The 13,123-nt window shown below is 34.6% G+C and overlaps 1 protein-coding gene across 4 annotated transcripts in view; it reads right to left on the bottom strand.

Annotated features, from left to right (window-relative positions):
- The window catches only part of LOC118204090 (uncharacterized), a 150,234-nt gene that overhangs the window by 100,426 nt on the left and 36,685 nt on the right, over positions 1-13,123 (bottom strand). For all 4 annotated transcript variants that reach the window (XM_085820777.1, XM_085820770.1, XM_085820765.1 and 1 more), the window contains exon 4: positions 3,340-3,408. In XM_085820777.1, coding sequence (XP_085676903.1) covers positions 3,340-3,408 — 69 coding nt within the window. The remainder of the gene's footprint in view (positions 1-3,339; positions 3,409-13,123) is intronic.

Here is a 13,123-nt window from a genome sequence, read left to right on the forward strand (position 1 = left end):
CTAGTTTTTTAACCTCCAGTCTTAAATCTGGTCTGAGAGCTAAGAATTTTGAAAGCATTGCTTTTTGAGTGAGGTTATGTACCTCTTCACTCGAACTAGGATAGCACCCAAAATATTTTGTGGCATAAGTATTCACTTTTTCCACTAAGTCCTCGACTGACTGATCTGGGGTCTGTCTAACTGAGTTAAAGTTATTTTGAATTGTGTCAAATGACTGAGATTTTGCAAATTTTTTACTTAGTAATGCTTTTAAATCATCAAATGACATATCTTTACACGATTCATTATCAATTACAAATTTTAATGCTTTACCCCTCAATTGAATTTTTAACACCAAACTTTTTCTGTTCTCATTCCAGTTCTCTATATTTGCCATTTGGCATAACTGATCTAAAAAAAATGTTATATTTTCGTCATGCTCCCCTGAAAAAGTAGGCAGAGCAGTAGCCAGACTCATGTTCATTACATTATTTTTCTTAGCTATTCTAAATCAATTTACTATCCTTTAGTACCACTATAAATTACTATTATTATTACTCCTAATATATAGAACATTCATAAATACACTATTGTAACTTATCGAAATTTTTCACATGGATACAAGTTATTACATACTCATTACCACACAATATGATATACATTCAGGAATAATTTCTTGAATACTGACCAATTTTTAATTGATATTACCATTTTCACATATCTATTTTTATCATTAAATTATTCCACATTAGCAGAAAACATAGTCATATGGAATTCTACATTTTTTTTTTTTTTTTTTTTTTTTTTACATATGCAATTTTCAACTTAATCTTTCTTAATGATTAATATCAGATAATCACAAAATTTAAAATTTTATCCAATCACTACTAATATTCACCTATTTGATATCAGACATATTCACAAAATTCAAAATATTTAAGCAATTATCAATAATATTCATACTGGAATCACATGTGTAGTTATATTTTTATAAGCATAAAATGGTTCTCTACCTGAAATCAAACAGTCAAAACTTAAATTCTTTTTTTTTTTTTTTTTTTTGTCATGGCACCATTAAGTGGTGCCTTTATTATTATTATCCTGGTCACAGCACCATTAATGTGCCTTTATTATTATAATCCTGGTCACGGCACCATAAATGTGGTGTTGTTGGTCGTGATCGTATTAAAGTAATTATACTAAGAGTATCAAATGCGAATTAATTCCACGTAAATAGTTAAACTAAAAATTTAGTGGTTAGTACATTGCATGATTTTTAATAAGAAGAATAAAATGACTTACCCAATAAAGCATGCATGAGTGTATTTCTTCCTTAAATATACATTTATTAAATCACAAAACACACTTTTCTTGATTAGCCTAGATTCTATATGTTACAAAAAAAAAAACTACATTCATGAATGCCTTTCGGCATGTCCTACTCGTTAGTCCTACGGGACACTCACAGCGTTAATTTCTTACGGTATACTGCAATTCCTAATCCTGACGCATCGATGGCACATTACTTATCAGCATCTTGCAAGAAGCTTAATTAATATGTGGTGCAATTATTCGCGAGGGAAGAGATAAGATTTCTTGTAGATAGGCTTGAATTTGGCGCACATGGTCGTCACTTCGAAAAATACAGTTATCAGGATATATACGTTGAATCACAGCACAGGAACAATTTTAGCTCGCATCAATTCCAGTAAAGTTTACCGGAGTTCTTATATTCGTTAATGCAACCTTCTTCGCACAAGAACATATTTTCTCCTCCATCTTATGCAAAAGAATGTCAGCTTGGTCCCCGGCGAGGAATCGAACCTTGGTCTCCCGCGTGACAGGCGGGGATAATCACCACTATACGATCACGGCCAACAACACCACACCCTCGTATATGCAAAATTTGTAACAATAAGATATACGAGAATACCCGGCTAAAGGACAAATAATTATTTATACAATGAAGATGAAGAACATCAGAATACATACATAAAAAAAAAGATATGGCACACAGCACATCATGCTTCTTTGCTCATAAGTGCTACAGTCAAAAGTCTTTAATACGGACATCCATAATCCAGAATGATCTATAATCTGGACCTCAAAGCTACAAACATTCTACACATGCGTAAACGCATAATGCATAATGCGCGTTTAATGTATAACGGACAGTATAAGCTAGGCTAAAATTATCTAAGCTAGGCTAAAATTATCTATTTCAGTTAATGTTGCAGATTGCGTTGTTCCTTAAATCTTCTAATTGGATCCGGCTTATTATTTTTTACAGACTGTTAGAGCAATTTTATAAAAGTAAGCTTGAACTTTCGATTATGTCAAAAAGAATTTCCAATTCTGGAGTTGCCAAAGGATCTACAAAGCAAAAGCATGTTTCAGTGTCCATCAAACAAAAAGTGGTATTGTTGCAAAAAAATGGATAAAGGCATATTCTCTGTTTCTCTAACCATTCCAAAATCTGTTTATTAATTTCACGCTGCTCTGAGGGCGGGACGACACGGTGTGCTATGAACTGGAAGTTGATCTGTCAGCACTATCCTTATCTTCAGGGCAGATGTTTTTATTTTATTCGGCTTATAATTCCTTACTAAATGTAGTATTTCATCTCGATGTACTCCGTCTTTGATATGATTTAAATCAAATTCCTCGTCATTATAAATATCACGAATACACATCAAATAGTTTTCTGATTGCAATTTTCTAATTTCAATCATTTCAACTATGCATAATGTATGCTTTACGCATGCACGCGTTGAAAGAAATGTTTAATAAAGCAAACAAATAAATATTACGCTTCTTTTTTTGTAAATTTTGATACCCTTTAGATCATAATTGCTCTTTATTTCATAAATTACGGTTTCATATTTTTAATTTTATAATTTCTACATGCCATCTTACCAGATTTAAGTTTATGATCTATAATCCGGAAAAACCAATAATCCGGAATCGCCGATGTCCCGACGAGTCCGGATTAAAGACTTTTGACTGTATTTAAAAGATCTGAATTTAGCAAACTATTCCAGCAAATAATAACCAAGACGAATATTTTTACACTTTTTTACTAGAAATTTCTTCTTTCCTTTATTTGTATTTTTTATTATGAATTCCATTTTTTTATATGCTCAACTATGTCAAATTTTCGTCTACCTGGTATTCTGCACGTCCGAATCTTTCTGAATAAGAATGTATTATATTTCAATCAAAATAAACCACTTAATATTATTAACTTAAAACTTTAAAAATACTAAAACTACATGCTACAAAATGCAGACACATTAATTAACAGCTATCCTATAAGAAAAAGCATCATGAAAATTTTGTAATACGTAGTAAGTAAAGTACCTTGAAAATTGGAATAACCTGCTTGAGTTCCACTGCATTCTGCCTCCTTAGTTATACCTCTGCTCTTTTCTAAGTAAGGAAAAATAATCAGTAGTTCAATAATTTAGAAAGATATAGTGTTTGTCATAAAAATTGTCAAACATATTGTGCTCTATAGTTATAGCATAGGCAAAAGTCATAAATATGCTGTATATTCGTGCATTTAACAGACAATTTAAAAAAAGAAAAAAGTCAGTAGACTAATTGTGTGGATAAAAATGAAACTAAAAAGTGAAATACACTAGTATAAAAAGCAATACATCAAGCAGGAATTAAACAAATGGGATGAAATTCAGTATATGTGACATACATGTACTGGAAAAAATAATAATAACAATCATAGGATTCAGGAAAAATAAATAATGCATTAGCCCGATGCAGGCTGTCATTCAGCTGAGTTCATAAAGCTGGCGTATGTTCTCTTGAGAGATTACTTGCCATATGTGGCGAGTTAGATCAGCAAGATCCCATATGGTCAGAGATGCCTGCTCATCAGAGCCCAAATGTGTTATAGGCAATCATGTTGAGCAGGGAAGTGTTAAAGAAGCATGTAACTGTCTGTCTACGGCAAGAACAGCTCCTGCCGTCGCTATAGCAACAGGGCTAGTATATTTCAAATAGGGATGAACCAAGGCTTGCTTTATTGTTATTTTGTTTTCGGCAATTGTTGGCTGAGGGGAACATATTATTACCATTAGCTATTTTTATTCTCGTTGTTATATTTTTTGTACTGGTATTTCTTCAGATTTGCTTCTACTTAGCTTGATTTCGTAGTGCTTTACTAATCGGCAATTTTTTAAAATGCCCTTCCATTTTAAGTGAAACCTTTAAAGTCTCAGGCAGGTCAAATCGTATACAATGTCGCAGAATTTTGCGCTTCTGAAGCTTCGGTGAACTCTTTAGTAGTTCCTCTTCCTCAAGTTTTGAAGTGAACATCGCAAGCTACTGGAGTATCAGAGTATACAATTAAAAAAATTAATCACAAAGTATCAACAATGGGTGAATATAAACTTCTAAATACACCTGGAAAGAAACTTAAAAGCCCTGCTGATAATAAGTGCGAAATTGACGATTTTGACAAATGCATTATATGGCAGACAATACAAGACTTTTACATTAAAGAAAAGAAAGTGCCATCTGTGCGGAAATTACCGCCTGTCGAGGCAAAAAATAGACTTCCTGTGGCAAAAAGACTCTGCGCAAAGTTTTGCGTTCAATGAATTTTCGCTGGAAGAAATGCATTAACAAAAGAAAAATTCTTATCGAAAGACCTCGCACTGTATTTTGGAGGAACAATTATTTACGCAAAATGAGGAAACTCAGGGCAAGCGAACGCCACATCTTTTACATCGATGAAACCTGGATTGACAGCAATTTAACTTTTAAAAAATGTTGGCAGCATGATATGGTTTTGGGCATACAAATAAATGTCAGTTAAAAAAATAGACTGATTGTTGTCAACGCTGGTTCTTCCATAGGATTTATTCAAGGTGCTCAACTTGTATATAAAGCATCAGCTCAAAGCAAGGATTACCATGGGCAAATGAGCTATGGAAATTCTGAAAAATGGGTGTTGGAAAAGCTTCTTCCAAATTTACGACCCCAAAGTGTGGTATGCATGGATAATGCCCCGTATCACACAAAAATTGAAGATCCAACACCCATGAAATACGCTACAAAGCAAACAATGGTAAATTGGCTGATGAAGACGACGATATACTGTGATCCCAAAATGTGAAAAGCGGAACTGTTTAACTTAATAGAATGCAATTATCCTAAAAAAAAATAACCTATAAGATACACATCATAAAAGAAAATGGGCATCATATTGTGCATCTTCCTCCATACTACTGTGATCTAAATGCAAATGAGTATGTTTGGTCATCAGTTAAAAGATTGATTAGGGAATGGAATGTGACTGGCGGACTTAAGCTTGGAAAATTTGAAAAATTTAACACAAAAAGCTTTGGATGAAGTCACTTCTGAAGAATGTCAGGCGCACTGCAACCATGTGGAAAAACTTGGAAAATTCTTATTGGGACAAAGACAAACTTCAAGAAGAGATAGTGGAAGAATTAATAATTCAAACTGGCAGCAGCGATTCCATTTCTGATTCAGAAGAAACAGAATCTTGTGACAGTGATTCAGACGACTTTTCAGATGTTATACCTCTATAAAAGTCCTCACGGAGGCATACTCCTTCTTCATCTGGTGGTGTATTTAATTATGGCAAAGCACACTAGGGCTATCTGCCTAAGGGGAGGGATGCCTTTGTGGAGGACTTTCTAAGGAAAACTGGCTCATATACACGTTACACATGGGGAAAAACCACGAAAACACCCATGCAGCCAGCCCGTTCGCGGGATTCGAACCTCGAACCGAACTACCAGTGTTCAGCGACTTTACCGCTCGGCCGCTGGTGGGCCTTCCTTCTTCATCTGATAGCTCTCTCAAGTTATGAGTTTATTTCTATTTCTAGATTCAGTATTTCCTTTGCCACAATATAAATGAAAGACTACCAAAAATGGGGAACAATGAGCTTTTGGCAGAGGCGAAACCCCCCTTGTGGATAACAAAGAACACTGTATGGTTGCTTCATTTCCCATTACTGTGTTCTTGGGGACCCACAAGCCATGGTATACTTTGCTTAAAAAATAATTTTTAATCTTTAATGAAAGTTAAATAAGTTTTTACTAAATTATGTTAATGCAACAAAGCTCACTGCAGTTATAAAAGCCAGATTTTGTATAATTATATACATTTTGTATAATTTTAAATATAAAATAGGTAACTGTAATTTAAGAGACCTTAATTTTGTTCTGATTTTAACATTTTGTCATGTTACTTGCTATTACAGTGTCTATAAAAAGCAGCATAATGCATAAATGGGTGCTGGTAATTAAGAGGCCCACCAACGGCTGAGCGGTAAAGTTACTGAGCACTGGGAGTTTGGTCTGAGGTTTGAGTCCCATGAACGGGCTGGCTGCATGGGCGTTTTCGTACTTTTCTCCAAGTGTAACATATACAAGCCAGTTTCCCTTAGGAAGCCCTCCACAAAGGCATCCCTCCTCTTAGGCATTTAACTCTGAAGGCTTTCCATAATCATATAAGCCAAACAGACAAACCAAACCACGGGTAATTAAGTAAAAGCAGTTTTGATTTTAATTCACCTTTCCTGCTTCCTTTCACTATTAAATTGACAAGCTTTTGGTTTAGTTTGAATGTATGGGAAAAGAAGAAATGTTCACAAAAAGTAGTTATTGAGAGCATAGGTATGTAAATACACACTTTTACTTTCAGATGATTCCATATACATTTAATGATGAAATTTTTAGTCATTATTAAAGCACAAGCAATAAATTAACACAAAATTTTGAAATAAAAACATAGCAGAACATCATTTAAAAACTGAAGAAATTGCTTTAAATGTTCACAGTAGATTAGCTTAGAGGGAAGAACTATAAAAATTTAATTTATTTTACATTTATGAAGTGTGTCTATACTATATTATGGAGAATGGGGCAATCAAGGAGATTTCTAAGAGGTCATCTGTGATTTTGCAAGCAAGCAAATAAAACAAAAGAGAAGCAAAATATTAGCATTCTTTTTTTTAATGTAAAAATTAAATTTTTTCTTCAAAAATAAGCACAGATTTTTAAATTTATTTCCCTACAAGTTATTTTGATATATTTTTACTCATTGTATATCTAGAGGGATGGCAAATTCAGTGACTTGTACCTCCCACGGCAAAATCAAAGACCATTTCTTGGTTGCAAAAAGTTTATCTACGGCATCGAATTTTCATTTTCGGAAATTGCATGTTGGGGTCGACAACAAAGCATTTTACTTGAAACTAAAACAAAATGTGAATATCGCCAAATCATCTTTAAATGCGCCAAGGTGGCAAACTGAGAAGTAAATCTTCAAGACACCCTTACAAAAAATGGGTCAGGGCTTGTTTCTACGGCAACAGACAGCTGCAGACAAACTGGCGAGATCTGTTCTTAAGATAGACAGACAGTAGACAACCAGCAAAAAGGAATGTTATGTGCAGCCAAGCATTATCCTGGTGAAATGCACGCTCAAGAGTCCATGATACTTAGGAGAACACTATGGGGAGTAGAATCGCATCGAGACACCCCTCTGCTGCAAAAAAGTCATAGATGACAACCAAAGGTGTCCGGTATTAAATGAAATGGCAGCCCATGCTATAACTCCTGCCTGTCGGGCTGTGCAGCAAATGCTAGTCCAGTGAGTATCCCTCCACTATCCTTGATGTTTCCAGACAGATCTTCACTAATCACTGATGCTCAATTCAAAGTGGGACTTGAAAACAGTTCTACTCTAGTCCACAAGATCCTAGGTTGAACGTGCCCAACCCTCTGCAAACATGTCAGTGGGCAACTGTGAGGAGCAGTTGACTCGATGGCCTGTGAGCTTGTCTTCAGCCTCTGTTTGCTGAATTACCTAACAATGGACACTGTCGTCACTGTATCCCAGGTACACATTGAATCATTGATAAGCATGCATTAGAAGCTGTAAACACTGCTTAGATGATCATTCTGCTGCTGCTCTGATCAACTGTTATCTTCTTGATGCTCTGTACAGCCATGGTTCACTCATTCCTGCCAACATCGGTGAATAGAAGCACCATTCTAACCCAAATGTCTAGGAACCCTGCAATTTGACCACACTGCTAGTTCAATTGCAAGTCCTCTCTCTCATATGGTGACATCTGCTCATACTATTTGTGAATCATTCTGCAAGGCATTGTTACAGTTCATGCATGTAAATGGAATCACATTTGCACTGAAATTATGGCTTAGCATTGGAATGTCCTCTATTTGACACCATCTAAATGCTGTGTTGTAATGCACTAGAGCTTTAGCTAATTAGTCACTGGCTGCCAAAAGTTAATCATTTGCATATTCTATTGTAAAGTACGCGTATATGCAATTTTGTCCTATTCAGATAACTCCTTCTTGGTGCATCGCTTTTTATATTATAGACAATGTATATATTACAGGGTTTGTACACATTTCTGAACATGGAATTTAAGTACTATTAATGAAAAAATTAAAGACCTATGAGCAAATGGGAACTGAATAATTTCAATTAAAAATATTATCTATGCCTGAATTTCACTTTTGTAATGCCATCCTAAAAATAAAACCGATCTGTAAATATTACTTTCATAACAGTTAGCTTTATGTTGATTTTTTTTTTTTTTAGAGGTTTAATAATAGAAGGTACATTTTTATGTCAAGCGGCATACGTTAAAATGAGAAGTAAAATCATAATTAGCATGATTCATATCAAAAGACTGGCTGTTGTCACCGCTGCTGCTTGCCTTGAGAGAGATCTGCTGATCACAACAAACCTGAAAGGCTTGATGTAGGCACGGTCGGGAAGTTTTGAAAGTTAGTTGGGTTCTGTTTGATGCAGTTAGTGTTACAGCTTCATGTAGAGTTCCAGGGGTTGTAACCCAGTTAATATATAGGGTGGTTATAATTAAAGTTTCACTTTAAAATGGTCATAAAAAGAAAACTACTGGACCAAATATTATCAAACTTGGTAATCATGTAAAGGAGGTCATGGGAATTTAATTTCCATGGAGGAAAAAAGTTAAAAAACTCACCACCAGGGGAAAAAATTGTATGCAATATTGTTAAACCGAATAAGACATGAAGACATTGGTTTATAACATGTTTAATTGTTTCTGAAACATGTTACAAAGTATGCTCAATGTGACGCCCATCCTTTTCCGAAAGCTAGTTAACTGCATTCTCAACAGCAACAGACATGTCTTTGTATTGCATCTCTCAATTTCGCCAAATTGTTTAGATTATCACCATAAACAGTGCTTTTGAAATAACCCCATACCCAAAAGTCACTGGGGTTGAGGTTTAGTGATTGGGGTGACAAAAGAAGTGGGGAGATGTCGGCTAATAATCCGTTCATTCGTGAAATGTTGCCAAAATAATTGTGTGACACATGTACGCCCTGTCCTGCACAAAAATTGTGGTGTCTAAAATGCCACGTTGCTGCAGTTCAGGTATCACGAAATGTCTTAACATTGATGCTAAGCGAGCTTCAGTCACCACAGTGCATGTAACAGGTCCAGCTGTTGACTGGTCTAAAAAAAAAAGTCCAATTATGAAACTTGCTGTCATACCATACCAAATGGTGACTTGAATGCAAGGGAACTGGGTACATAACATGAGTGATTTGTACGAAACCAATTTCCTGAATGCATGCACTTTTGCGAGAGATTTGCTATCTCACATTTCTTAAGGTTATATAACATATTAAACATGTGTATTAAAAGGTTAAGTTAGATTCTGACCCTCATTTCACATAACAATATTCCAGATAGTGCCATTTCCGTTCTGTTGGTTAGTTTTTGAATATTTTTTCCACTGAAAATAAATTCCCATGACCTCCTTTACACAATTACCAAGTTTGATAACATTTTGTCTAGTAGTTCTCCTTTTATGACCATTTCAAAGTAGAATTTTAATATAACCACACTATACTTGAAGGTTCCAATAAGCCACTAAAGCACCAGAGGTGATAAAATGTTTTGCATTATTTTAAGTCTCACTAGGTGCAAAGAATAAGTTTTACATGAATTCTTACATTTTTGTGTTTTATCTTATGACCACAATAAGGCTTAATGAAAGGCAATAACTCGCTTTAATATGCAGTGATAATTTTTAAGGGCAAGTAGTTGGTTATAAGTAATTAAATTAGGTAGCTAGATAGCCTTAGTTGTTATCGATTTACATAGTCACTGTTAAATTTTATTTATTTTTTAACAATATTTGTTAAAAAATAACCTATTAAAATCATAATCTAATAAAATTTCAAACTTTAAAATACATGTAATTTACGACATTGATTCTTAAACGATATCAGGATAATTACACATTAAAAGCTACTAAACATTTATGTTTTGTAGTAACAATACTCAACAAAATATTTATGCGTCTTTTTAATTTAAAGCCTTCCTAGACATTTTGACTAATTTATACTGATTTCCTTCTCTTTAAGCACCTTTTCTAACAATTAGAAATTTGTCCCAATACGCAAACCAAAGTTCTCACTAGTTTCTGCATCCTTTTTCTCCTAATTTGTCAACCTCTCCACAATGTACTTATGAGGATTTACTTGATCTGGTAAAAGTTAAGAGTCCAAAATTACCCGACAAACATGAAGCAAATTATCGCATGTCTGAAAGTAACTACAGAGTCAGATAAAGATTAAATATGCCTCCTATTTATCCCTCAACTGGAGGGGCTGGCATATGGTACAATTTTAGAGGGGTGGTACATGTAGTAAGGCAGGTCGTATTTTGAGCCTATGTTTCGCATTTGAAACTATTTAATATTATACATTGCATTATTAAGGTGATTCGTCATAGTAAAAAAGGATATAAGAAAACGAATAATGGAAAAAAAATCAGTAAAGATGGAATTTATGAATTTTTAATTAATTCAAAAAATGGAATGACCTGGAAATGTAATTTAAAGTTATATAGTATGCTATATTGTTTTCTGTATGAAAATTATAAGATCATAAACCAAATTTACAAATTATAAATATTCCGTGCAGAAAAGTTCGGTAAGTAATAAATTTCACAAATGAAAAATTTTAAAAAACCTTTTGCTATTTTAATCCTCTTCAAATTGTCCCTGTTCACTGCAGCAGGGTTTCCAAAGTTGTACTGTCTTTGATTTTGCAGGTAAACTTAGAGAACGTTTTATGTTAGTGTAATTATTCCTCATTCTACCACACTCAAGCGCAATGTTCTTTGATCATTTTTGCAGGCGGTTCCTCGTCCTTTTTGGCTGTCTTGTCCGCTTCAGTTGTTACCAATCTTCTAATAATAGCTTTGAAATGCGACAGGCGAAATGGTATTTTTAGACGATTCTGGAGATGTGGTATCATCAAAGATGTAGCTAGATTTTCAAAATCTATCTTCTGAACATGATGGTTTTATCAGGTTTGGTGAAGTTCAAGAGCACTTGCGAATTTATGCCCGCTACGTTTATCAGTGCATTGTCCATCTCTTGCTTTTTCGTGCGACAGTGAAATTACTACATAGTTGGTCTACAATGTCAACTCCACCTTTACATTTGTTTTAATCCAGGATTAAGTGAGGTTTATTCCTTTCCTGGTCAATTTTGTCATCATTGTGCCAAAATGCTGAGCAGTATTACACACTTATTTTTTCATTGCATATGAAACAACTGTCATATCCTTTTGAAAATCAAACAGTGAACTGATGACTTCTCTTGTTTTTGATGGCTGAAATTCATTTGAAATTAGAGCCTCGTAAGGTTCCAGGGGTTGAATGTCATAATGAATTTCAAGCTTCAATGTGTAAAAGATTCGGGAGTCAATAATTGCAAAAATTTTCAGACCGCACTTTGCAGGCTTGTTGGGGATGAATCGAATAAAAGAGCCTCTCCCGTGAAAGGGTTCCAACTTCTCATCGATTGCGAGTTTGTCACCTGCTGTATAAAAGTTTGACAGTTTTGATTGAAAGATTCAAGATATTCTCTTAGTGCAGCAAGCTTATCAGTTTTTCTTCGCACATACCTTGTGCCTTTATCGTCAAATCTAATAGCAGCATGCAGGTTTCTGAATCGCTTGAGATCCATGACCACTTGTAAAATTTCAACTCCAGTACCGTCTTTTGCCCATGCTTCCTCCAAATTGAGTTTTGACATATTTTTGTGCCCTAATAAGAATAAAACTCCTAAAAAGGCCAATACTTCTGCTCTATTAGTATCATACATGCTTCTCTTTGAGATGCTTTGGAGATCATCCACAGTCCTGTTACATTTCAGATAAATATTTGTATATTGTATGATAGCATCAACCATATTTGTCTTTATGATTTTCTGAAAAGCAGAAAGCACATCATTTATATCGTCACAGGTTTTGGCATTTGGGAATATTTTTTTCATCAAATATTTTCAAGGCATTCTGGCGAATTTGCTCTTAAGGGGAACTTTATTCCACTTATAAGTATCCTTTTCTTCTTTCAGCATCTTTCTTCCAATTTTCTTCTTTTGTAAACTGTTTTCACAAAACAGTCCTCATATTTTAAATCATTTTCAACATCACTAAAATCATTGTTTGTTGGGGAAACATCATTTGAGGGGGAAAAATGAGGATGTTTAGAAACATTTCCCTCAATTTCTGAGTCACTTTCAGGATCAGAATGTTCAATACCTTCCGATTTATCGACATCAGATGCGTTATCCAAATTGCCAGAGTCCTCATCAACCAAGACTTCTTCTAAAACGCAAAAATAATCTTCAGGAAGTACAATATTCTTTCTGTAAATACTTGGAGGTGCGGTGTAGTGTGTTCGCCTGTGCTACATGTTCGCAATAACAGCTTTCGGGGGGAAGGTAAAAACCAGACTGGCCAGAAATACCAGATACCTTGCACTCATGGAATGTTTCTAGGAGGGTAGAGAAACAGAGGAAGCTCAGGAAGCGGTTGTCTAAAAATTAGAGCTCAAAAGATGGCATTGGCATACTCTGTACGCCGGCTACCATTCCAGGGTTAAAAGGAACTTAGAACATAAAGGCATGATCTGAAGCTAACAAAATCAATTACAGTTTGTGGTAATGTAACTAAACAAGAGCAGTCAAATTCAAACTAAAAATGGGGACTAGTTGTCAAAGACTATATAAAGTAATTTTAATTTAAGCTGGCTCAGTAACTC

The sequence above is a fragment of the Stegodyphus dumicola genome, chromosome 1 (genome assembly GCF_044657685.1).
Source record: "Stegodyphus dumicola isolate Sdum_Otavi_A_Nest chromosome 1, ASM4465768v1".
NCBI classification, from domain to species: Eukaryota; Metazoa; Arthropoda; class Arachnida; order Araneae; family Eresidae; genus Stegodyphus; species Stegodyphus dumicola.